This window comes from Neodiprion virginianus, chromosome 5 (assembly GCF_021901495.1).
Source record: "Neodiprion virginianus isolate iyNeoVirg1 chromosome 5, iyNeoVirg1.1, whole genome shotgun sequence".
NCBI lineage: Eukaryota > Metazoa > Arthropoda > Insecta > Hymenoptera > Diprionidae > Neodiprion > Neodiprion virginianus.
Window position 1 is genome coordinate 7,771,605 of NC_060881.1, and position 25,935 is coordinate 7,797,539.

The window sequence follows — 25,935 nt, forward strand, 5'->3', positions numbered from 1 at the left end:
CAAACGCTGACGAGCCGACGAGCGGCCCGCTCCGAGTGTCCTTCTAATTTCGAAGGGCTGAGTGCAATGAAATTTCTGAGATAACAGGGCGAAAACACCCCTCCGGAAGGGCGATACGAGATACTCGAAAGATTCCGAGCCAAAGATACGACCGAGAACTTTATCGGTCACTCTCGGTCGAGGGGCTATTCGCTCGAGGAAGTGATAACTTTAACTGTTGGAACAGTCCGATTGCGAGTCTGAGGAACTCAAATTACTTGAATGTCTTTTCGAATCGGGAGGAATTGTTTCAGGTGTGCGAAATCGGTGGAAATCGATTGCGAATCGCTTGAAAGCACGTGACAGCGCTGAAGAAATCGCAAGTAAGCGTTGGAAATCGTTGAAATTGCTGAGCTGAGGGCTTGAACTGGTTATAAAGTCGAACGGTTTCAACGTATCGTTAACATCGATGTCGAATGTTTTCTATTGATTTCTATCTCGTCATTTGATTTCGTTCATTCGCAATTTACCGAGTTCCATTCCAATGATTTCACAGCGTTCTAAGTGATCTCCAACGATGTGTTGTGACTTCCTGTTATTCCATCCGATTCAGAAATCATTGGAAATCGCCAAGGGTCGTCATTGGAAATTAATGGAAATGAATCGGTGCACAGGGAATCAAATTTAACGAATTGAAATCGCTGATTTGATTTCCAAGTGAATGGTCCCTTGCTTTCAACAGGAGCAGCGTAGCTCTGTCGCGGATTATGCGGGGAGTGGAGAAAAGCTTTATACTTTTCAGATTTTTACGTAGGTATACGGAAGCGTAGGTATACTGGATGCGGAGGGGAATCTGAATCCACGTCTTATTGGGAATCTCCTTTCCTTTTCTTTGTTTCTCTCTTTTCTTATCCTGTTATTTCTTTCTCTGTATCTCCTCTCTTTCCCTCCCGCAGTCGAGTGAACTTTCTAATCACAAAGAGTGGAATTTTTCCACCGCACATTGACGCACAGCGCTGTACAGATCGGCGGTTGGGGTTCCCGCGTATTTTTATTCGTTCACAACAAATTTGAGAAGTTTTGAAAATACGCTTTTCTCAACCCCTGCAAAGCGAAAAAAAAAAACAATACAATTTTCTCCCACCGCAGTTGAATAACAAAATTTCAACCGATTCTCCCATCGTATTACCAAAGATTATCCGGACTTTCTACAGTGTATATGTATATGTATATAATAATCGAAAGGAAAGAAATTCTGCTAAGATTTGTAAAAAGTATCCGCGGTTTTGTAGATCTTCCGATTGTTCTACTTGAAATCAACTAACTCATAGTAACGAATATCATACGGTTTCCACATCGTTCAAAGAACCGTGAACATTTGTTCGGAAATACATTTCGAATGAATCGAGTAAAATTTAATCCAACATAATACGGTTTATTAAATCTCTAACGAAACGAGATATCAGAGAGAGCGAAACGCTTCAACGTAAAAAGAAAAGTTGCAGATATTCTGAGGAAAAACGAACGAGTGGTAATTGTAAAGTATGAATAATGATAATAATAACAATAACAATAGTAATGACGATAATATCTTGTCGGTGAAAAATCGTATAGGTTAAAATTTGACACGGGATAAAGCCCCTCCATCGTAACTCGGATCACCCCGTGTAGTTGAGGGTATATAATCCAGCCGGATGTACATACGCGTATACAAAGCAGAGGTATAAAGCCGCGGGCCAACCAAGCGACGCGGAGAATTCGACCAACACTCGCAAGGCCCGAGGCATGCACATACATATATATTAACATTTACACCCGGGGGGCGCGCCCCTAAGGAGATATATTACTCGCGTCAGGTGGTAGGTAGGCCCGTCTTTGCAGAAGATCTAAGATAGCGTTGCGGAGCCAAGGGTGCCGGTAGCGCGGCCGGAGATAAAGACGGCCGGAAAGAGAGAAGAAAGGGGCGTCGAACGAGGGTGGAGGGTTTATACCGGTGCCCAGGGATATCGAGGGAATAAGGGGTTGAGGGGCGCGGGTTTGGTAAAAAAAACACACGGTCTTATCGAGACTTCCAGGGGCGCCTTATCACTCCCTTAAAAAAACTCACCTCTGCATCTTATACGTACGTTTTCCCGCGAGGTTATACATGTATATGTATGTATTTATTTCGTCATTCGGAATCAGGCTTACACGAATCTCGAGTCGCAGACTGTAATAACGAATTTATTCGCAACGGATAATCGTAGAATTTTCAGAATTACAAACCCTGTGCACAGTGTATTTCTATTGTTGTTCATACTGAGAAAAATTTCATTTGTTACAATAACTGGAAAAATTTAGTAAAACAGGTATCGTTGAAAAAAGTGTTCGAATATTGTTGGAATTAGGAATAAACGAGGTACGCTTAACCATTTTGCGCTATCGTCAATCCTTTTTTGGTTATTGCAACGCAAAATCAGTTTCTGAGGTTTACTCTACTTTTTTTAGTTATACAAGGCTTTAACGTCAATTTATCGTTGCACGAGCGTTAAATTTTCGCAACAGTTGCGAGAAAATATAGCAAGAGTGATCGTAATGAGAAAGAATAGTAACGGATACTAGACTTTCCGGTAACGGCTATAAAACTAATTTTCATTTTCTACCTAGAACTGTATTTTTCGATTTTGGTAAAAAATGAAAATAGTCAAGGACTGAGCGGTAACCGGAACTAAAAATTTCTCTCAGTGCACGTCGTTCGACGCGTCGTAGGTACGATTTAGAACGAAACAACCCCACCACCACCCCCCTTAACCGCACCGTACGGAGAAGGAACAAAAACACGATTTTTAAGGAGATCCCAGTCGAAATTGATCACATGATAACAACGATAAATATATATATATATATGATAGTACAGCGACCGTGATTGAAAAACAACGAAGTAGTCTAAATATTTTAAACAATAACAATTATAATCATGATAATCGCAATAATAATACACGCTGTTGGGTAGAAAATTTTGATATCGATATATTTTTGATTTTTTTATTTCCCGATCGTTAGATTGGCAAAAATTCGTCGTAAAAACTGCGCGCTAAAAGGTATTGACAATCAAGAGTTCAAAACATTGACTTTTCGCAGTACGTATAAGGACAAATCGAGATCATTCATATTCCGAACACAAAATTTGAACCCTCTGAAATTGTTTTTTACACGCGAATCAGGCTAATATTACCAAATTTTCACGACACACCGCAACGTTCGTAGCAAATCATCGACAAATGATTACCAACAGCGTGCACAACAATATAATAATATATATATATGTGTGTGTGTGTGTATACGATGTACCGACGCACGTGTAATTTTACAACGGCGATCAGTGAAGGTTTAAAAACGCCAGTAGAGATGCGAGGAATATGACGAAGGGTGGATTTGCGAGTTTGAGCTGCCCGCCGTGCTGCATCGCGGCCGGATATTCACCTGGAAGTAAAAGGTGAATTAATTGCGAGGATGCTAATTAGGATGACGAAGGTGAAAGGATGCCTCGATCATCGTCAGGTTCACCCCGGGGCGAAAGGTGGGCACCGAGGGCACCTTTTCGATGGGGGATCAAGTCCGACGGGCTTGGGCCAATCCAAACAGGGCTAATCCCTCGCCCTATGGATATGTGCCCGATTTAATAAGACCATTGTTCCACGCAAGCGGCGCCCGGCTTAACCCGGGCTTCCAGATGCTCACGTATAAGGCCTCGACCTCTGTCGGAGAGCGATTCGCCTGCGTTCGTATAAGTCAGTATTTGTGTTTGTGCCCGCCTCGTGTAACGTGTTCAACCCCTTTATCCACGTCAATGTAATTGTTGTTACCCGGGTTCCGTTCTGTTCTCGTTTCGGCATTCCGGAAACTCTCCTACGCTGCGGGGATTGAGGGTCCGTATGTTCGCCAGACATTAAACGCAACATTATTTCATCCCGTATCGCGGGTAACGTGTATAGTCGATAACTTGTACCGGATGAGAAACTCCTTGGATTAACAATACCCGTACGTATAATTCAGCTTCTTGCACTGTTCGAACGCGCTTTTGTTACAAGTTATAACTAGGTCTGATTGTCTGGACTAGACGTGTTTATTGGTACAGAACTGCTTCCGTTATTGGGTTTGTTCGGAAAACGAGGCTTGTGACGTTTGTGATACACGTTTTTTTGAAACAGCTACCTCGACCTCGCCGTTCGGTTAAGTTTTGCAAATTTCCTAACTTACAATTAATTAACTTTGTGTTCACGAGTCAAAGGATCTTTCAACGGAGCACAAGTTAACACCGTGATTACGTATTTCGTTACGAGATTAATTGACGAATAAATTTTACTCTGATTACGTGGTTTTGCATGATTTCTAAGATTACACATTATTTCTTAATACTGCGGAGAGATTTTCTCGATGATTACTGATGCGGAATTTTATTTTAATATTACTGATTTCAGGGTGATTTCGGAGATTACGAAACGATTTCGAATGATATCGACGTCTCAATTGCTTCGGTGAAACACACCTTTTCTCTAATACTTGCTCCGACGTATCGCACTTCGATAGAAAAAATTAGACATTCTTCTTAAAAACATTGAAATTCGTTGAAATTCAATAATAAAAACAGAAGATCTTGCCAATAGTTATACACGTTGGTAATAACAGTTGAAAAATTTAGTGATCAAATTGAACACCATATTCCGTGTACTCTTCAAGAACAGCTGCGAGCAGTTGCTAAAATTCTCTGACATTTCCCAGACGTTCCCATACCGTGAAACAATGTTTCCTGAAATTTCCCGGTTTCCCAGATTTTCCAGACAAGTGGCCACCCCGGTTATTTGGCAACTTGAGAATTAGTTTGAAAGTACGCTTTGCTTTATTCCAGCCTTTATGGCTGACGTCTTACTGAATTTCTGGCAATTCTGAAGTTGCGAAATATACCAATTTCGTTTGACGCTACGTTACCTTAACGATACAAACTTGGACCTTGTAACTTGTTATAATTTTTTTCCCTCTCTTCTTCCGTTTCAAAAACAGCGTGTATCACGGTGTGTGACAAGATCCTAAAACATGTCGTTGATTGGATTTGAATCGTTTGTAAAATTAAAATATCAAAGAGCGAATTGATAATGTATTCATCAACGCGAATTCAAAAAGAAAAACATGCACGGCTGATTCGGGGACGCTCGGTAATTTTTCTTCGTCGCCTTTTCTACATTTTTCACTATTAATTCTGACACGCTGACACAACAGCTTAGAGTTGTTACCGTTGTGTGTGTGTGTGTGTGTGTGTGTATAAAGTATATCCTCGCGATAAAAAATATGTGTACATCGTTTTTCCCCGCTCCTTTTCCGGCCGGAACTTGTGTATACGAATGTCCACAAAGACGGTGTTTCATTTTTTATTTTTATTCTCCTTCTCTGCAACATATACCGACACATTTCCGGACATTTCAATTGCGAATAGGTTTCTCAAAGAGTGACGATAAGAAACCCGCGACGCGAGAGGAAAGAGGATCCGCTTTTCAAGGCTACCGCGAACAAGACGAAGAAACGCATAAAACGGGGTAGGGAATGAAAATAGAGGGTTGTGAAAAAGTAAAGGGTAGAAAAATATACTCGGCGAAGCGAGTCCCACTCTATTCACGTATGATCCCCGTGTTATAAAGTTCCGTAACTGCAGCTGGTTATAAATATGAAAGACAGTATAGCTGCACGGTATAACGTTATTATGGAGAGTATATAAGGTACGGAATTTTTCTTCGATCGTCAATGAAATACGCGGTCGCGTTCTCGTCGAGAATTATGAAAGCGAGTATCATAGATTCAATTTTAATACTCGAATGAACCCGCAGCGTTTGAGCAGAACGTGAAAGTCTAACAAATTGGATAATAAAGAAAAGCACATACTTAACGGAATAACTGGAGCATAAGGACTCGCCTCTTAAACTGCAAGGTTGCAAAACTTGGATACACGTACGTTGCACGTTTTTTAACTAACTGGACAAATTACGAAATACACTCGCGTTGTCGCGTTAGAATTTCCTAATGCCACCGAGCACGATTCGGTCAACAGGCGAAAACTATTATTAAGTATTAAACATTTTGCCGAAGAAAAATGTTTGCTCACACAAACCATACGGCAACGCGAAATTGAATTTTTTTTTTTTTTCTTTTTTACTCATCTGTCAACATCAACGCTTTCAAATAAACTGCTCTGCGGCGAAATGTTTCGTCAAATCAAATATCCGAGCCAATTTAAAAAGGAAAATAGTAAAATACATACATCGAGAGCCGATTTCGAATGAGGAATATATTTCTGATAACATGGAATAATTGCACACAGCGTATATTTGCATCGGTGGAAATTGGTATACAAACTACAAAATAATACACGGTTTAGTTTACACGTGGACTATTTAATGCAATGCCAATTACCACGAGATGTAAGGATCATATTTTTATTATGTGAAATTTCAATTTTGTTTTGCAGGGTAGAACGAAAAAAATATGTTCAAATTCGTTATTATTCAAACGTCCCGATACGTTAACGTTACCAATTTCAATTTTGTAGAAATAAAAACATCTCACTGTCGTTTCAAAGCAACGATAAAAACGACTGCGATCCCTCCGCGATTGATAAAAAAATCGATCAAATTGTAGTTACTGAAGAATTAAATTAAGCCTTGTAGTCAAGAGGATGTCGGAGTAAAAACTGAATAAATAAAAATTGTGTTTGACACTGTTTTTAATCTTGAGTAAGGAAACCGTACCAAACTTTGGGAAATGATGAAGTTTGCTGTTGAGTCTGGTGTCGACGTTAAAAGACGTTCATACTTTTATAGTTGAAGCGATTTTTTCGCCAACAATGAGTCGAAGAAAAAAGTGTACGAAAATTGAACCTCCGACGTGAAACAATTCAAAAACCTTTAAAAAATTCCAGCAATTCGTGTAATATATACCAAGAAGCTCTCTGGAAGCTAACTTGTTTAATTTTGATTCACTGACATCCATTCTCGCAGCCTCAAGCAAACTTTTCCTGGCAAAAAAAAATTCCCTAGAATCGATCGGTTGACTAGTGACAGTCAACCCATCGAGAATGATCCACTACGCATCGGTCGCTCTGCCTACCATGCTAGTAACATTTTCCCGAAGTTGGCATACAAACTAGAGGAGTTGCAATTGTCGAGCAGATGCTTTCAAGAGAACCACGACTTCTACGTACGCAATGAGAATAACGACCCTTCTGAAAGTCCAACAATGATCGACGAAATATAAAAAACATAAGTAATCCTAAATGATTTCTCACACACTGCCAATGGCTACCTTGATAATACTAATACTAACGCAGAATTCAATTTAATATTACTGATTTCATAGTAACACACAATTACCATTGAGCACATGGACGAGAACCGTTTTGGTGTTCGCGTTGCTGGGGTGACACGTGTAGCGACCGCTGTCGGCAGGCTGGGCCCTCTGGACGAGGAGGTAGGACGTGGTGATTTCTCCCTTCTCCGTGATTACGGAAACCCCGCCACGAGGACTGTCGTAATTGATTTCCTGCAAGTCAGAAATTCCGATTAATTCAGGAAGGGTGAAGCTGAAGGAAGAAAGAGAAGGGAAGGGAAGGCGATGTGACGTGGCCCGCAAGATCACACGTCCGATATTATCGGGGCGACGAACAGAAACGAGAAAAACGGCGCAGGCTGCGATCCGAGATTGGCTCGCGAGTTTAATCTCCGCATCGTAGAGTCTGGTCGCCAAGAAAACGAAGCTGCACCAACGTTGACCACCCGATATCTGGCCCCGTGCACACTTGACTGCGTTCAAATTTCCCGCGCGAACTGTTCGCCGCGTCGAGACGCCTGCAGCTTTCTTATCGCGGAAATTGTTCCTTGTGTACCTGGTCCTACCGAGTCGTATTGATCGCGAATTGAACCGGTTTCTTATATTTCAATTTTTCACTTATTTCTGGTTCACATAGGTGATCGATGATTCTGCGCCGGGTGTGTCCGCGCAGCTCAAAGCACATCATCGCATTAGTCAGCCATCTTTGGACCGATAACGATAATTGGACATCCGTCGATCTAACGTGTTTCCTGACTTGAGCTCGTAAATCAAAGCGTGGCGTATTACAGGAGACTCCATTTGCCGTGGATGATGGCTGCGCGTCAAATTGCCGTTATACTCGAGATTTATCGAAAATTATGACTAAGTATTGACCGATCGATCGATAGAATTTTTAACCAGACCACGCGGAGTTTTAATGCCGATGTTGAGCAAATGTGAGCATCAAATTATTAACACAACGGTGTAGAAACTGCTGCCGCTCAATTATTTCCTGCGCTAAAAAATTCCAATTTTCAATTTGTCAAACCCATTACACGCGGGTACGTGGGAACGATATTTCACATCTATATATCAAAACTCGTTACTATATCTATAATACAATACGAACTACAGGCGAGAACACGGTGCTAAATTGCTGAGAGTAATTTCAACGCCCGTATTCATTCGAGCGTGTTTCTATTATTCAACTACACACGGGATACCGTACGATCTCTGTGAAACAAATTTGTAGACAGTTGAAAAAAAATGCAAGTGTTGGATAACAATTTAATCGCGATTTTTGCACGTTACACGCACAATTTAACAAACAAAAGACTTGCGTGTGAAGAAGAAAACAAAAAAGCAATTCGCAGTTGCTGTTTGCCTTGAAACGACACAAATCTTACTTATCATCTCACTGGGTGAAATAGTTTACAGTTTTGAAAATCTTTGCGGATCGTGATATGAGGAAGTGGATGAAACACCACGAGCTGTGAATTCGTGGAGGTATGATCATGGAAGGAAAAAAGGAGTCACTTATTGCATCCCTTATACCGTTCCACGGAGGGTCTCTGAACGTCTGAATGGCGATAGAAAATCCCGAGTATGAGGAAGGGGGCAAAGGGTTGCGGGAATCAAATCAAATCAGCACAGCGTTTACAGGGAGCCCGAGTACCTTGTAGTCCTTTGACATCAACGAGTCTTGCGTTTGTTGATCTATCGCCGGACTGCAGAGGCCTTAGCTTAGCCAACCAACATTGTGGCCGCCTAGTAAATTTGAAATTCGAATGCAAACCTTGTGTTCGTGCGTCCAGTAGATAACTGGCGGTGGCTCCGGGCTGTGTCTGACCACACAGGTGAGGTTCATTGTGCTCCCACGGTTTATGTACATTTCCGGGCCTCCGATAATTGTCGTCACCGGCTCTGATCCAATCGATGTTTAATACACAGACCAGACGTAGGGTTAATTAACGGGCTCTCATCCCTTCCTCCCACTCTCTGTGTATCTCACTCGCTCTCCTGATTAAGACTTCCCAATTTTAAGGTGGCCCGCACCATCAAATTTTCTTAAAACCTCATCACCCTTCAACCTCGTCACGCCTACTGACATGAAAATTATCAGGTCTCCGAATAATGGATTCAGCTGAAACTTCTGCAGGTGTTTTTTTCGCCCAAAATATGAAGATTCTGATGTATAGTTTCATCTAATGGTCATTCCTTCACCGAACTTAATTTTAGTACACTATTTCTTCGGATTATAATGGATCCATTCACGTGATTGGATCTATGTACAAGATCCTATCATTCAAACTTCATCAGAGCAGGACAACTAAAATGAAAAATACGCCAGATGTATCTTTTGTTATTGAATTTCACTAATCAACCTGGCAATACAACCAAACGTTATCAGAATGAAGAGAGGTTTATTAGATGGAACTATACGTCACAGGCACCATGATCCAGAGTCCTGAAAATCTCAATGTAAGACAGCATACTAAACATGTCGTTTCCCAGAGTGCGAAAATTCCCGAAATTCTCATATTTTAAAAACGTAGAAAATTCGGTGATTCTGAATACCTAAGGTAACAACCTGCGGCAAACTATATCTGTACGCATTCCTGGTAGTGATTTATTCCAAAGTCAAACTTGCTATTCAGGCAACGTGTTTATAGAGGCGGTTTAGCAAACAACCTACACGGTGCATATATAGCCTGTACGTAACGTCAGCGAACTTCTACAAATAGCTGGAGGAGAGAGGCGGACCCTCAGATTTCCGTTCGCAGTGCTAACTGTCCCGATATTCTCGGATATAGTCGAATCGATGAAGCGAGCTTATACTCGTGCAATTCAGAACTAAGTATATAAAGTTGAAAGGCGCCTCAGCAGCATACGGCTGCATCTTTGGAAAAGTTAACTCTCGAATATATACCTATAATGCAGTGCGAAGAAGAGGGGAAATTATACACTATACATACATATATTGAGATTTCTTTCGACGAAATATCTGAACTCGAAAAAAAAAATGCAATTCAATTTTACTAATTCCAGGAGCTGTACCTACAGTCGGCAACTGTCGATAACTGCCGGTAACTGCCGGTAACTGCATGCGATAATCTCTGATTATACGTTGCAGGATGAATTTCTAGCGAATTCTTTTGAAAGAAAGAGGAACAGAAACGGTTTTTATAGAACAAATCCCAATACGGAATGTCCGTGTTCGGATTCATCGGATTTATTTCCGATTGTAAAAAGTTCATTCTCCCAATCAGCCACGGCGAATGTCCGCGTGTGCGTGTCTGTGTTTGCTGGGACCGAAATTAAATTGCAAGCGTTACAAAGCGATATATGTACGTTCGACTGTGAAATCCAGCTCCGCGAGGTGAAACGAGAGAAAGAGATGCGCTGCTGGAGTATTCGCGGGAAAAAGACAGAGTGTGAAACCCAATGGGCGAGGAGAAAACTGTATGGATATTGTCCCGTTCCAATCTAGGTACCTTTATCGACTCAGCGAGTCGACGTTTATTACTTATTTCATTTGGTCAATAAAATTACATTTATAAGCTCCGCCCGTGCTTCTGCTCTCTCTCTCTCTCTCTCTCTCTCTCTCTCTCTCTCTCTCTCTCTCTCTCTCTCTCTCTCTCTCTCTCTCTCTCTCTCTCTCTCTCTCTCTCTCTCTCTACTCTGGCTGCATGGTATAACACAAGCGCGTGGAGAACAAAAGGGACGGGTCAGTTCGTTTCATCTGGTTTGTTTCTCGCATTAAAACGGGCAGTTCCTCACCTCGAAACTGAGCATCACTGATCGTGACAATTTACCGAACACGTATGGATGACAGAAAGTTATCGGCGATGGAAAACAGGGGAAGTTTTATCGGATCACCCGCCTTGATGCTCGACCTACACTCACTCCTCCTCTCGGGCGGGCATCGAGTGTGTGTACATAAGGGACTGTAGTGTGGTCTGTTCTCGGATACTGACAATACCTCTTTCAATACCTCTCAAACTCGGTCAGGTCTCTCGGCATTCCCGGCTAGCCTTGTTCTGAAGTTCATCTCGCTTTTCAAAATGTTACAATATAAGAGAAGGAGTATCGACTTGTCTCCGAGGGAGTGACTCGAACTCTCTTATGGTCGAAGAAATACTTGTGTAGGATATTAAAACTCTCTGGACGAATAATATGAAGAAAGGGGCTTTGTGCGATGAAGAAAAGGAGTTTATACGTCGCATGATCTGCAATAAATGGAAGAGGAAGAGACGGTCTCAACTGTCTTAACGTTAATGTATCGCTTTCGCGTTATTTGCTCATGCTAACGCACACAAAACTATCGTACATCAGCAGTATCAGCAACAACAATAGGAGTAGAAGGGGACCGTCTATTTGTACAAAGTTTTCTCCGATGAGCTGCTCAAAGTTTGCCTGGTACTAAAATTGCGAACAAAGTATACGAGAAGCGTACTTTCTATGGGTATAAGGTATATAACCGAAGAAGGAAGGTGGATGGTTCGTAGTAGTCGTACGTATACTGCAGCCTCGGTATAGATTCTAGCAAAGTAGAACGAATTGGCAGAATATATAACCCCTGGGATATCTCCTACGCTTTCTGGCTGAGCGTTGGTGCCGACCTTATACATACACACACGGAACGAGAAAACGAAGACGTGCAATACCAACGATTCTTAAACTTTCTCGATTACATTACGACCGGGGTGTATTGAATAATTTCAAATCCGTTGTAAAGTTCAGGTATAACAGGTATGTGTATGTATATATACATATATACACACACACATATCGACAGGTATATATCAAGTACACCAAACGACAAGCGCCGAAACTTTTCTCGCGATTTCTCTCTTTCTCTCTTTCTCACCACCTCAATAACCGGTAATTTTTACCTCGAAGTTTCAACAACGGAACGTCGTATATTGGCCAAAAATATATTCCAGTCTCAATGTGATTAAAAATTTTCGCTCAAGTAGACAGCTCTCCAGCGTTTTAATTTTATTTGATCGTGAAAGTAAAAGGCGGTCTTTTTCCTTATAAAATAATTTCTTTTCCTCGAGCGCATGTCTTATACCCTAACGAACGACTTGGTACCACGAGCGACGTGGAAGCTGAAAATTAAGGGGAAAAAAACCGGCTGCGGTTTTACTTCACGCGTTCAACAGCGGTCGGTTCCGTCAGTCGTTCCGTCAGCTGTCCCAAAGGAAAGCAGTCATTTGCTGAAGAGGAAAAACGCAAGTTAACAGGGTGTGGATGTCTATTTCTTGCAGATCTTTCGCTCCTGCACGCTAGGCCAAATTTACAGTATCTCAAACTCGCAAGGGGTTCGCAATCCTTAAAACTAAATTTCACACCCATTTTCCCTCCCCTAAAACCCCGGACGTCACGCTGAGCGGAAATTTCATACACAAGCCTCTGAGAAACCTACGCAGGTATTTTGGGCGGAGTTGAAATAGGACGGCAATCACGATTCAACGATGCATTATTAAAGTCAGGGTGAAAAAGTCAAGATGTCCGTGAGAATCAAAAAGTCAAGCCGAAGTGGAAAACATTAAACACGCGATTGTTCAATTTCCATCATTGGGTCCGATACCTCGCACAATTGTTCCGCTTTTTATACCAGTATCGTACAACTTGTTCGATTTTAATACATCAGGGCTCGCTTCATTTCCAATTGACTACATGGAGACGCTTTTTGATAAATCAACACAAGTTTGTTACTTACAATTTGTAATAAAAAAAAAAATTACCCTCGATAAACTACTTATCAAGCAAGATTAGTCATGGTTCGTTAAAATGGAACGTTTCAACACCAAAAAAACATAAGCCAATAATTAAATTGAACTGTAATTATCACGATTAGCGCTTTTTTGGTTGAAATTTATTGAAATTCAAGATTTCTTCTCTATTACAAAGATACAGCTTTTAGTGAGTTTCACGTGATTCGCTTCTGCATTCACAGCTTTTTAACATTGTTTTAAGATCGTGCTCAACTTGAAGAATCAACGTATCCGTGTTATACGTACCGATTTATGCGTGTACGAAGGGATTAACTCGACCACGGAATTCATATTGAGAAATTCGTCGTCACCGTATGAAATTCCACGGAACAATTTCAGTACCGTGATTCATTCCGATCATTTCTTGTAGATCCGTCTTCACTTCACGACTACGTCACAAGACTCTTAATTACTCAAATTAGCAGCGTAGTAGCGATTCAGCGTTTAATTTAACGCGAGTTTAGCTTTCGGGAGAATAAATTAGTAAACTCCGAGCTACCAGAAACGTCTCAGCAACTTGCAAGCAAGAACACCACCCATCCCCTCAGGCCCAAAACAACGCTTAAATTCCCCATTGACTATGTAAAGACGTAGACTGGATTACGATGAAAACGTTGTGTTCTCTATCCGCAATAAGTTGCCAAATTATCCGTAACACCTCGCGTTTCAGCGATTCGATTACCCTGATATTTCTTATAACTAGATTTACCGAGACGGTAGAACAACGCGACCAGCCGAACGAATATTTCCTGCTGTTAAACACTTCCTAATCCCCAAAAATTGTCACTGAAAACAGCAGCTTTCCAATTCGTTTCAAACTCTCGCGTCCCGCACCGTGAATCTATTTAGCGCACGCACGCGCGCTATTTTTCCTCTCATCATTGCGCACGCGATAAAAGACGAGATAGCATAATTTTTTTTTACGGCAAGCGTAATACAGCCGCCCTCATTACTTCCGTCAGCGACTATAAAGAGTAACGAATTCCGAAGGAGTTTAACACACCGTATTCCCCTATCCGACCGTATACTTCGGTGGAAGTTAGACAAATGCCAAGGAAAATTGGAGGGCATTCCATGCCGAGTAGCCACTCATACACATGTCGTCGTTCGCTACAGCCGAGGTCTATTTCCAGGGAACCGAGAGAGGAAGAGAGAGAGAGAGACAGAGAGACACTAGCCAAATGGCAGACGTCATTTTCTCTCCCCACTGAGAATAATTTTATTTCTTACGGTAACTAGAAAAATTGAGTAAAACAGGTATCGTTAAAGGAACCGTTTGAATATTGTTGGGATTACGAAAACACGAGGTACGAGGAAAGTTGCAAGAAAATATAGCAAGAGTGATCGTAACGAGAAAGAATGGCAACGGATACCAGAGTTTCCGGTAACAGCTATAAAACTAATTTTTATTTTTTACCCAGAGCTATATTTTTCGATTGTGGTAGAAAATGAAAATACTTAAGGACCGAGCGGTAACCGAAACTAAAAGTTTCTCTCAGTGGCCATTCCTTGGCGTACGGACCCTCGGCGTATCGTTAGTCAGGAGAGCGACGAGACGGAGGATGAGACGAGATCGATTACATCCGACAAAACGAACCGACGACTGATAGGTGCATCGAGTGACCGATCGGCGGTGTCGTCGACACCTGACACTCGTAAGTCCCAGAATCCCGACGCTGCGGGAACTTGACTTGTAGCGTCCAGTCCTCCGTTTGGGGAAAATGTGTCGCCTGGAACCTTCCGTCAGCCGTGTAGGTATCCTGGCCGACTGTCAGGAGGTGAATATCCCGGTGACGGACCCACGACACCTGCGTATTCGATGCGGAAACCAAGTTCAATATTGTATTAGTATATTCCTCGTGCACCAGCGGTCCGAGTTCGTCGTCGTGGTCGTCGTAGTCTGTCGGGACTCAGAGGATGAAGGAAGGATCAGGAGGAAGAGTAACTCCGTTGAAATTTCCGCCGGGATAACATTGATTTTCAACGACATTACCGTGTTGTCACAGCGTTAACAAATCCTTGGTGAAAAGACGGCTTTCTTATCATCCCTCGTTCTGTCCGTTACATATATTAGGAATATGGGGGTGGAGAAAAGGAGACGCCTTTTTTCCTTACCCACCAAACCCGATTCTCTCTCTAAATATGTAGGTACAATGAATTATTTATGGTATAGAATAAGATTGGCGGATCTCTCGGTTAACGCGGTATCAGAGCGAAGCCGAGGGTAGTAAATATTCTTACTTTATCTGACGGTGTTGTAAGGAAATATATACATACATATGTATATATGCATATATATACATACGTATATATATATATACAAGCGACGTGAAAAATGTAACGCCGACGGGATATTAGATCATCCGACGTCGAGTCGTCGTCTCCTTTTTCGCATCCTCAACGAACCTCTCAGGTCTCTTAATTAATTCCCCCCAGGCAACGAGAGGCGAAATACTCAAGACTGCACGAATGTGCGCCGGCAGTCTCTGGACTCTTGAGAATATCGCGTTATCCACTTACTTTTCTAAGGTGCAGCTGTGGGTACGGACTGAATATAGTACAAGAGTCCCGGAACCGCGTCGCAACATTCCACCGAATTCTATATCGGGCTGGAGCTCGCCTACCGCCGAAAGCAATTAAAGAAGGGTTAATTAAACAATTAAAACTCAGGACGAAAGTTTCACCGGGCGGTTTACATCCGCACGATATCAACCTGTGGTCATCCAATCTAGGTAGTGATGGATCGTTTTTTTATTTTTTTTCTCAGATTCTCAGGTTCGTTTTTTTATTTTTTTATCACCCCCCCTCTTGCACCCTGTTGTCATCGAAGTTTTCGACTGCAGATTATACATATACGAGAAAAACCGCGTTACACCGCGCACAATGCAGAGCGTCAAAATCACGAACCGTCGCCCTCGGACTTGATATTTGACGGGATTCGTAACGACGGTTGAAAAAAGTTTTACAAAGTATGAAAAATAAGAAAAAAAAAAGGAAAAAACGAACCGTTCGTCCTCCCAAACTTTCTCTACTCTTTCTATAAGATATTAAAAGTGTTACACGCGTGGCGTAGTTGTGTGAGAGAGAGAGAGAGAGTGAAAAATGAAAAAAAAAAAAAAGGAAATAAGAAAAAAAAATGAGTCACGGTGAAAAAGAAGAAGAACAAGAAGAAGAAGAAGAAAATTTCGCCGGAGACTTGGGAGCTATAAAAATGTATACATACGCGACGGGAAGCTCGAGCAGCGATATTTCATAGAAGGAGTTTCAAAGGCGACGCGATCATGAACGAAGTGTGATCCGAGAGCATGCGATTAACATAATACGATACGTATCGAAAAGTTGCCTCTTATGTACAGTAAAGTTACACGGATAAACGAGGGCTCGTAAAATTTTATTTCGTAAAGTATCTCTTCCACCCCTTGCAGGTGGCAGACTTCCTCGAGAAGGTGAGCGATAGAAACACATGATAATAATAAAAAAACAATAACGAAAATAGAGGAGAAGGGAGAAAGAAAATTTCGCTTCGAATAACTGCATTTGCCAAGCTCGCATACGCGTATTACCGAAAATCCGTGGCGCAAGCTCGAGCGCGAGCTTTTCCGTTTTTTTATTTTTTTTATTTTTTTTTTTTTTTCATCCTTACACGATTAAGAAAAGTAGTCGAAACCGTTTAGACCACGTCTCGAGGACAAAGGATCTACTCGCGGCTATGCTAGGATTAAACTTGACAATTTATATTACCGCGGGGTTGAAAACCGCCCCTTATATTACACCGCGTAGGTGGGTACTGCCAAATTACACGCGGTTGACAACTGAATTAGCGACGTTATATAACAACCGCCACCGTATACTCCATCGGTGAATTCTCGCGGTCCGGTACCGACATCCCTCCTCCCCCCCTCCCTCACTCTCACTCTCTCTCTTTTCCACCCTCTATATCTTTATCTCTCTCTCCCCCTCTCTGCCTACCGACAAATTCCCAATCCATTGTTAGCCGACATACGCGGAGTGCGCTTTATACCTATACATACCAACGTCCGGTGCAGTTGTCGCACGATATTCGGTTTTACCCGCTTCCAAAACACCGTATATAGCTCGCCGTGTGTTTCCACATAGGTGAAATATACGGGGCTTTTCAAGTGCCTCGAGTGTATCTGACACCCCGTGTAACGCCGTTTTTAAACGCGTCCACTTTGATTTTCTAACGCAGCGCGACAACGTGCTGATGCGAAGAGATTCTTTTTTTTTTTTTATATCAAATAGCCAATCTCGATACAGAATTGCAGAACACTCCGCGACTTCTTTGCGAGGGTGCCGAATAATGGCCGGACAGAAAGAGGGCAAGATTTTTTACCTGGAATTGTACCGGGAGAGCGTGCGATGTGGGACCATTTCCTTTTTTTCTTTATCTTTATCTCTTTTTTTATTTTTTCTTTATGTTTCCTCTCACCTCTTCATCACACCGGTCAACGCGAATTTCGAGTTTAGATTCTATGCGTGAAACTTTGATTTCTTCCCACCTTCGACTGTGATAAAAGGAAAAAATAATCTTATCAGATAAGGTTTGCCTTTTTATTTCAACGTCGGTGATAATACCTGCTGCTTATATTATACACCGACGCAACGAAGAACTTCGATACTTGTTTATGAACGTAAAAAAAGATGAAAGCAAACTTTGCAAGTACCTAATAGATGAATATTTTGATTATCATTCGATGTATAGTATCGAAATTTATTTATTCATTTAAATATTGACTCGACAAAAAAAAAAGATATATATATGATTTATTTATTTATTTATTTTTTTCTTTCTTTTTTCTATTTCTTATGACCCGTGTTATCAACGAGACGAATATACATATACTTTCTGTCAACTTTGCGGGAAATGGAAAGGAAACAGCGGTGTGAGTCTCATTGGTCTCGTTGTTGGCGTGTCAAGAGAATCCACTACTTGTTAAGTTTGCAAATTGGATAAAATTTAGATTCAGCCGCACCTTGTGTTGCGTATGCCGGTAAATAGTTTTTGGAGAAACTCGGTTTTTTTTTTTTTTTTTTCTTTGTTCGACACAATGAGAAAATAAATCAGAACTGATTCAACGGCATAATCATTATTACAGGTTAAATTTTCGTTCATCGATTCTGAGTTGAGAAGGTGGTCCGATATGTGCGATGCTTTATACGCGAAGCCGCTACCTCGTATAGTAATAATAATAATGATGATGACGATAATAACAATAATAATAATAATAATAATAATAATAATAATAGTAATGGTAATAAAAATATGAAAGGAGAAAATTTCTCAGAGATTTTTCTACCTTCAAAGACAAGTTTCGATTTCCGTCGGAAAAAAAATTGTACACGAGGGAAAAACGGCTCTTGGCAAAGGGAGGACAAAACTTTATTGAAAAAATTTGATTATTGATACAATTTTCTAATTTCGCAACGGGTGCGGAGGCTCCTTTTTTTATTTTTTTTTTTCTATTTTTAAACGACGAGGAATCGCACCAGACGATCGAAGCAATATCACAAAAAATATATCTCAATCAAATCTTAAACAGCCCAGTATAATCGACTCGATTGCCAAAATGTCAAACCGATTTGTTTCATTGACGTAACTGAACACCGAGATTTCTCCAAAGATTCATTCTGTCGATCGTTGTATTCCCCTCGGAGAAAAGAAGAAGGAGAAAAAAGAAAGGGAAAAAAAAAAGAAAAAACCGTCCAACTTCGTCAAAGTTCATATTTCCTCCCTCGGATTATTGTTATACCTACCGTACGATTGCCTAAATTTTTAACGCGACAATGTAGGACCGCGGTTTGTCCGACTAGTGCGGTTACGTTGTGCGATGCCAAGACATCGAAGTAAGGACCGCGATCCAGGGGTACAAAGTCGTCCTCGCGATCATCGTCGTCTCCGGTACACCAGGCCGGACCTTTTAACCCATATATGTATGAAATTCAACTGTCTGATTTACGATTTGATAAATTATTACGCATTGCGTTACACGTAATAAGCAATCAAATATGTACGAGCTAGTATATCTGAGAAATTGATTATTATTTTATTTTTTTATTCGGGTTGTTTCAGAACAACGATACTTTAATTTCAAATGCACAAAGTGAACTGCTTCTTCCATTCATCCCTAATGCAGAACAACTCGAAGCGTAAACCGTTTGAAACGAATATAAAATAATTTACGTTTAAAAACGATTGACAACTTACCGGCAAATATAAGTGAAAAAATGATCAACGAGCCTCTCATTTTCACTTTTAATTCGTTTAATAAAACTATGCGTGTACTTTGTAGTTTAGGACAAAGTAAAAAGGAAGGAAAATTGTTTAAAAAAAAAAAATGTTGTCGTTGAATATATATATATATAAATATATATATTCAACGAGCGAGCTTTTTTAGCTCTTCGGCTTTCGAAATCTCTTTTTTATATTTATTAACTATGGATTGGCCCCAGGGCCAATCCAATCGCCGGTACAATCCTCATTTCACTTTAGCGCACCCGGGCGATGCTTTTAAAACTGCACCCTCGAAGCACTGTTGGGGGAAAAAAAAAAAAAAAAAAAAATCAATTCGTCTCACGTTAAAAGCATTGGCGCGACACTTTGTCGAATCTTCTTATACATATACGGTACTGGTAATCCGATCTTCTTTTTTATCCCCGAATCCATTAATTGTATTATATCGTAAAGTTAAATGAATCCTTGAGATAAAAATTTTTCCATTATTACACTTTACGATGAATTCTAAGACGACGCTGCGGGGAGCGCCGTCTCGTTCGTTATTACGCGCAGTCTTTCGTCAGGGTAAAAAAAACTGTTTGTTCGTTAGAGAGAACACCATTAAAAACTGAAAGAGAACGAAGAAAAAAAAAAACAAAGAAACTGAAAGAAATTTTTATGATTTAACAGTCTGGAAAGAGTATACCAGGCGTTCTTGACTCGATATTTTAACGACGTTGAAAACAGCACACGATGCAAACGTGTCCCACGCACTAATTTCACAATACAGTTTAAACAACACTTATCAATTTAAATATAATACCTCAGTCGAGAGAGCCGAATGCGTTTGCACTCGTATTGCGATTATCCTGTAGGTTAAACCTTTTTCTTTTAAAAAATAAAAAAAAATAAAAAAAAAACCGACGATAACCGACGTATCCTGGGTAGTCGACACTGAAAGTTTACTTCATTTTACGCTAATTATCAGCGCCCCTATGCGCCCACACTCACTGTTTTGTTCCGCCAGTCAACGAAAGGTTACTTTAAAGTTTATAAGTACAAACTTAATTATCAAACACTCGTTTAATCACGTCAACGTCATTTCGATGCATTAAACACCGAGCGTCATCTCTCCGCGAATCCAATTTAACCGTCGTCGTATCGTTAGCGAAAAAAGTTTCCCCCTTTCGTCCACAATCAACGAACGTTTAACGCACGCTCGGGGTCAACGCATAACTTCGTATCACGTATCAGTGCGTTAAAAGTTAACCATCACAATTAAAATAATCCCGAGGTCTCTGCACGGTGATCATGACGATGACGAATCAGTCACAGAGTCGATAGGAAACCTGCGTCGTTACCTATTTCCACCCCGGCTATTTTTAATCACTCGACGAATCGCCGGAACGTCCGTCCGTTTTTAATCCCGATAAAAATATTATACGTAATGCGATCGAGGATCGAGACGCATCCGGCCGACGGATGATCACAGACTTTGCCGCGAAGGAGGCTGAGTCAAGACTGGTACCACAACCGAGGTCCACCCCCGGCGGCGGCGCGCAGACGCGACACAGCCACCCCTTGCACACCGAGTTTCAACTATACAAGTATAATACGTTATACATACGTGCAGGATACGTCGGCGAGGGAAGGACCAAAGTCTGCGAATGTGTGTCGCGGCATAGACCGAGGTTGTCACATCGACGTCCCCTTTATCTTAGGGGGTACCGGAGGACACCCCGTACGTGCAGTACGAAGCTGAGAGAAAATCCAACATCCAGCTCGGTATCGCGTTACAGAGTTGCCCTTAGCTCGCCCCGAGAATCCTGACACCCCGAGGGGAACACCCCGAGGGTAGGATAACACCGGGGGGGGGGAAGATATTTTAAAAATCAGGGAAACGGCCGGAGGAGAAAAGCGAACCACCGACGGATCCAACAATAAGTAACCGCAAAGCTCTCTCGGCACTCGATTGCCGTGCGATTCGCTGCGCTTGGTGCCGAATTCTACTGGTTTTACTTATTTATCGGGTATCGGGTATGAGGCAGAAATTTTTTTACATTTCGTAACGTAATTTACGGATTGAACGGAAATAGCAGCGGTACAAACTTTCCGGACGATGTTCAAATTGCGGAGTGATGCGGTGGTAATTCTCTTCGTCGTTCTTACATCGTCCTTTTCAATGGTTTACTTTCATTCAGGCATATAATACGACGACTATACGTATTGACGGTGAAACCGAATCAACGAATTTCATTCGCGCGTTCGCACGATCAGTGCTTGCACTTTTTAGTTTTTATCTCGTCATGTTCCGAGCATTTCTTTAATGTTTAATACATTTAAGGACGATTGAAAACTAACGATATTCCGTTATCAAATGAATAAGGTAACAAGAAATATAAAAAAAAAAAAACACTGTACGGAGTCTCGATTCTTGGTGTAAATTACTTCACTACCTGTATTTAAATGGATAATTTTATGATGTACGTTTTCCTGAAAGCTGTAAAATTATGTAGGATATAAGAGGCTTTCAAATTTTCAGAGGTTTGATTTTCAGAGTTCTTTCCTTGGTGAGCTGTTACACGTTTTTTCGGAGAGATTCACGTTCATCTTTGCGGGACGTCCGGGGCTCATGAATTTATCATGAAATTGAAAAAAAAGACAGACGAAGATACCAAACCCACAGAAACGTACATCTAGGCCCACACGGAGCCAGCTTTCAAATGCTTTTTCATGTAATATCATTTCTCTGTTATTCTCAGTAACGCGAGGGATGAAAGAAGGCTGATCGACACATCAGACCGGCATTCAGACGCTGTGCCGACTATTCTTCGCGAATTTTCGCTAAAAATATTGCGAATCGAATTGTTGTAAAACTTTTCCACCCTCCTTTCGTCAATCTTTAAATCACCCGAATCGATATTTTTCATCGTCAAAATTCAGGTGTGTATATTTGCTCCAGTCTTTATGTACGCATGAAATTTCTTCAGTTTTATCATCAACTTATAGCTGAAGTAACGCTTTGCAGTGTGTGACGAAAAATTCTGACTCAAGCTGCCTGCGGCAAAGTGAATACGGAAGAGCGACGTCCGGTAGTGCAGGAAAACCTGCCGGACAGTGCGGAAAAGCACTCAAAAATGAGATGGCAAAACTCCGTTTACCCGAGTATGTGAATTGCTATAGCTTACGAGCGTGGCTCGTTCGCAGACTCGACCAGCCTCTTTCAGTTACTGTCTTATAAAGAGACCAGCCTAGGATTCGAGCTTAAGGCGCGTATAGGTCGGTAGTTATAGGCGCCACACAACTTGTTGCTCAGCGTGCGTTGATGCTTCAACACAACAGCGGCGTTTCACCGAAGTCAAGTGCAGCGCACAAAACTTCCGCGTGTTTACCATCGTCAGTTAACAGCAGCATCCATCAGCCTAATTGCATATTACATTTAAACCGACAACGCGTAATGATAGGGTGCACCGTTAGAGACCGAAAGTGGCAGCCCGCCTCCCTTAAAGAAAGCTTTTCCACCCGCTGCGCACTGCAAGCTTCGGAAATCCGTGAAAGTAATTACAATGAGGAACGACGAATGATTCTTCTCTGAAGCTTGCTGCGCTAACCGGGTGAAAAGCTCAAATTTTATGGACCAAAGTCACTGTTCGATATGGAAAAGCTGACATTTCATTTTATATTTCAGTTTGAATACAGGATTTTTCCGAGTTAACGCCAGAATATGTTGGATTGCCATATGTTGGAACAAATATCGGTACAAGTTATCCGTCAGCAGCGAGTTCAAAGTCCTCACCAGTGAGCTGGAACTGCTCTTGTAACCAAGTTCTGTGGATTTGGCCAAGCAGTTGTTACGGTGTTTACAACCTATGCTGAAGCGTTCAGTGATTGACTCGACTTGACTTGACTAAAGTGATAATGACTCGGAGGATCTGTTTTACCGATATTTGTTCCCCTTCACGATAGGCAACCCAACATACGACGACGTTTACTTGGGAACACCCTGCATAAGTGTATGTTGATCTTAAAAATTGGAAGTAGGTATGCTAATGACGGTATGCCAATGAAACAAGCCTTCTTTTTATAGAAATTTTATGCGTCTATGATCAACGCATCTTTTGTTTCTCCTGTCACTAGCTTCGCAATAGTCATTGGCACATAAAATTTACTTAGAATGGAAACTCGTTCCAGTTGTGATATCAAATAAATTGCGAGCTACCGGAAACCCATTAATGAACATTAATGTACTCGGAACACGTTATTCCTGATGCATGATCATTCCGCAAGCACGCGTGTTTAACCGCAAAGAAATCATCCCGGTTCCCTGACATTGTTATTCCATGCGCGAAACCCTGCATAATATATTTGCGATCGGTGTACAGCCTCTGGAAAACGTGCAGGTCCAGACTCGAGTCTCATTTTTGTGTTATTTATTTCCCACATCAACGGCGAGAGGGCAGAAAATTTACAGTGGTATCCTCTACGTGGGTGCTATAACTTAATTTCTTTTATTCATTTCCAGCTTTTCGTTGCTCTGGTACGAATTTTTCTTTCTGTCCGCGTATTTTTCCCCATGGCAGCCACAACCGATCGAGTGGATTCCACACAAACGCAGAAATTTTCACACCGTTTCAATTCTAATTTTTTTGTATGTGTATTACACAACCGAAGCTGTTGTTACGTTTTGAGAATCTAAATTAGTGGTAAATTTATCAACGGTAAAAATAATGAATTTTCACACTCCATACTTCTTTGTCAGGAACGAATTCAATCAGTTTTATTGATTGCAACGAGAACAATATGGATTCACAGTACAATAGAAACTGAAGTTTCAGCGCGCCAATTGTTAATAATATAATGAGCCGGATGTACGTAAAGGCTTCTTTTTAATCTCACGTATAAATGAGAAAAATGCGATACGACTGGCCGGTGAAATAAAATGAATCGTAAAAAATTACGGCTCGAATCGCAGACAAAAGTTACCTCTAATTGATATTGTTATCGAAAGTTATACAATGAGGGTATGAGAGCTGGCGTACATATCTGAACTCCCGAATACAGTCTCGGTGTTAAAGGTTTACGGGAGTTTAATTACATTGTTAAATTCGTATATCCAGGAAGCTGGCTATTGTTTTTGCCCAAGAGACCGATCGGTTCTGGTTTTTGCCCGTTAAATCTAAACGGAGATTATTCGGAGGCAAATCAATTTTAAACTCTTCTATTTACCGCAACGTACTTTTTGAAATGATGTTTTTTCTTTCGCTTCTATTCATACCACTTTTTTCTCTGTCAATATAGTGGATGGAAAAAAACACTTTGCCCAAGGGTATTCCCGGTGTAATTCGATAGGCTACCGTCCCAAAGGATGCGAGGTACACTTTCATCTCCTGAAATTGGCACGTCTCGATTTAAGGGTTGAATTTCTTTCGTTAAACAAGTCTCCGGTAGGCACATCTTGTTAGGATATAACCCGCCTTATATTATACAACTGGCGAAGTAGAGTCGGGCAATTTCGAAGCGCAACTTCGTGTACTGACTTCGCTATTAAGTCGCGTGACTGCACGATCAACTTCGGTGGTGATAAACTTTGTTCGGCAATTCTTTATGGATTTATTAGAAATCAGCTAAAGCTGGGAACGGATGAAAGAGATGGACTGGGATGGCAACAACTCGCGGAAACGCTGCAAGATAGCGGCGAGCGAGCTCAGTTTTACCAACAACCCAATTTCATGCGAGCCTGTCGTAAAACCTAATCTTTGACGTCAAGACGTTCGACACGGAACTTCCGTCTGCTTCCCGGAAATAATTTTCAGGGTTCTGATTGAATGGACTGTTGGGTCCGCCTCATTCTGGCACGATGACAGACTCGTGTTTCTCAGCGTTTTTTCATAAATTGTAGTATTCTTCTCGCGCATGCGAAGAACTTCAATCCGGTGTCAACATTTCAACGACACAACGATAATCATTTATTTTTTCAATTTTTCTAAATCCTTCTCACTGCTTATTAGCTAGAAGGATTATCCAAACAATTGAAAAAAACTGTTTCACCGTATTTTTCAATAATATGATCGAATTCATCGAACAAATAAATTTTTTTGATAGTTTTTCTACGGCCATAATAAAAGATGATTTTGAAAAATCCTGTGCGAAGGGTCGTGTAACAATTCTGATGTGCTAGCGTTTTTCAAAAAATGTAGTTCATTTTATCATCATTTAAACTGAAAATTTATTGTATATAATAACAATTCCAGTCTCTGTTGGAATAAAGGAATGAAATTTTTCGAATAAAAGCTGACAACATGAGTCGAAACTAAGGAATCAGAACATGCGAGAACACTCGTCACGTTTTTCCGTGGAATAATAATTATGATAACCTGATGCGAATTTTCCCTATTGTGCCCCATACCATTATTAATATTCGGGGTAAACCCCATTGTTGATAAAAAGTTTTCCAATTAAACCTCACATCCACAGCTAAACTTTCGTGAGAAATTACGTTGTTCGAAAGTATAAGCGCGTCCAAGCGGGGCTTTGGGCGAATGCAAATGTTTAAATATTCCGCGCATCATTATAAACGAAAATTTTGTAATCTACCGAGGTTTG

The 25,935-nt window shown here is 41.1% G+C and overlaps 1 protein-coding gene across 2 annotated transcripts; it reads right to left on the reverse strand.

Annotated features, from left to right (window-relative positions):
- Positions 1-2,600: 2,600 nt before the first annotated feature.
- Positions 2,601-20,828, reverse strand: LOC124304948 (lachesin-like). 2 transcript variants are annotated; one of them, XM_046763763.1, is made up of 7 exons: positions 20,156-20,828; positions 19,324-19,648; positions 18,873-19,033; positions 14,695-14,905; positions 9,110-9,237; positions 7,377-7,545; positions 2,601-3,441 (listed from the first exon to the last, which is right to left on the reverse strand). In XM_046763763.1, the coding sequence occupies exons 2-7, from the start codon at positions 19,361-19,363 to the stop codon at positions 3,338-3,340; spliced, it is 813 nt and encodes a 270-aa protein (XP_046619719.1). In that variant the 5' UTR covers positions 19,364-19,648; positions 20,156-20,828; the 3' UTR covers positions 2,601-3,337. The 2 variants fall into 2 exon arrangements, with proteins under 2 accessions (XP_046619719.1, XP_046619718.1); XM_046763762.1 differs by having other exon boundaries at positions 19,324-20,828.
- Between the last annotated feature and the right edge of the window lie 5,107 nt (positions 20,829-25,935).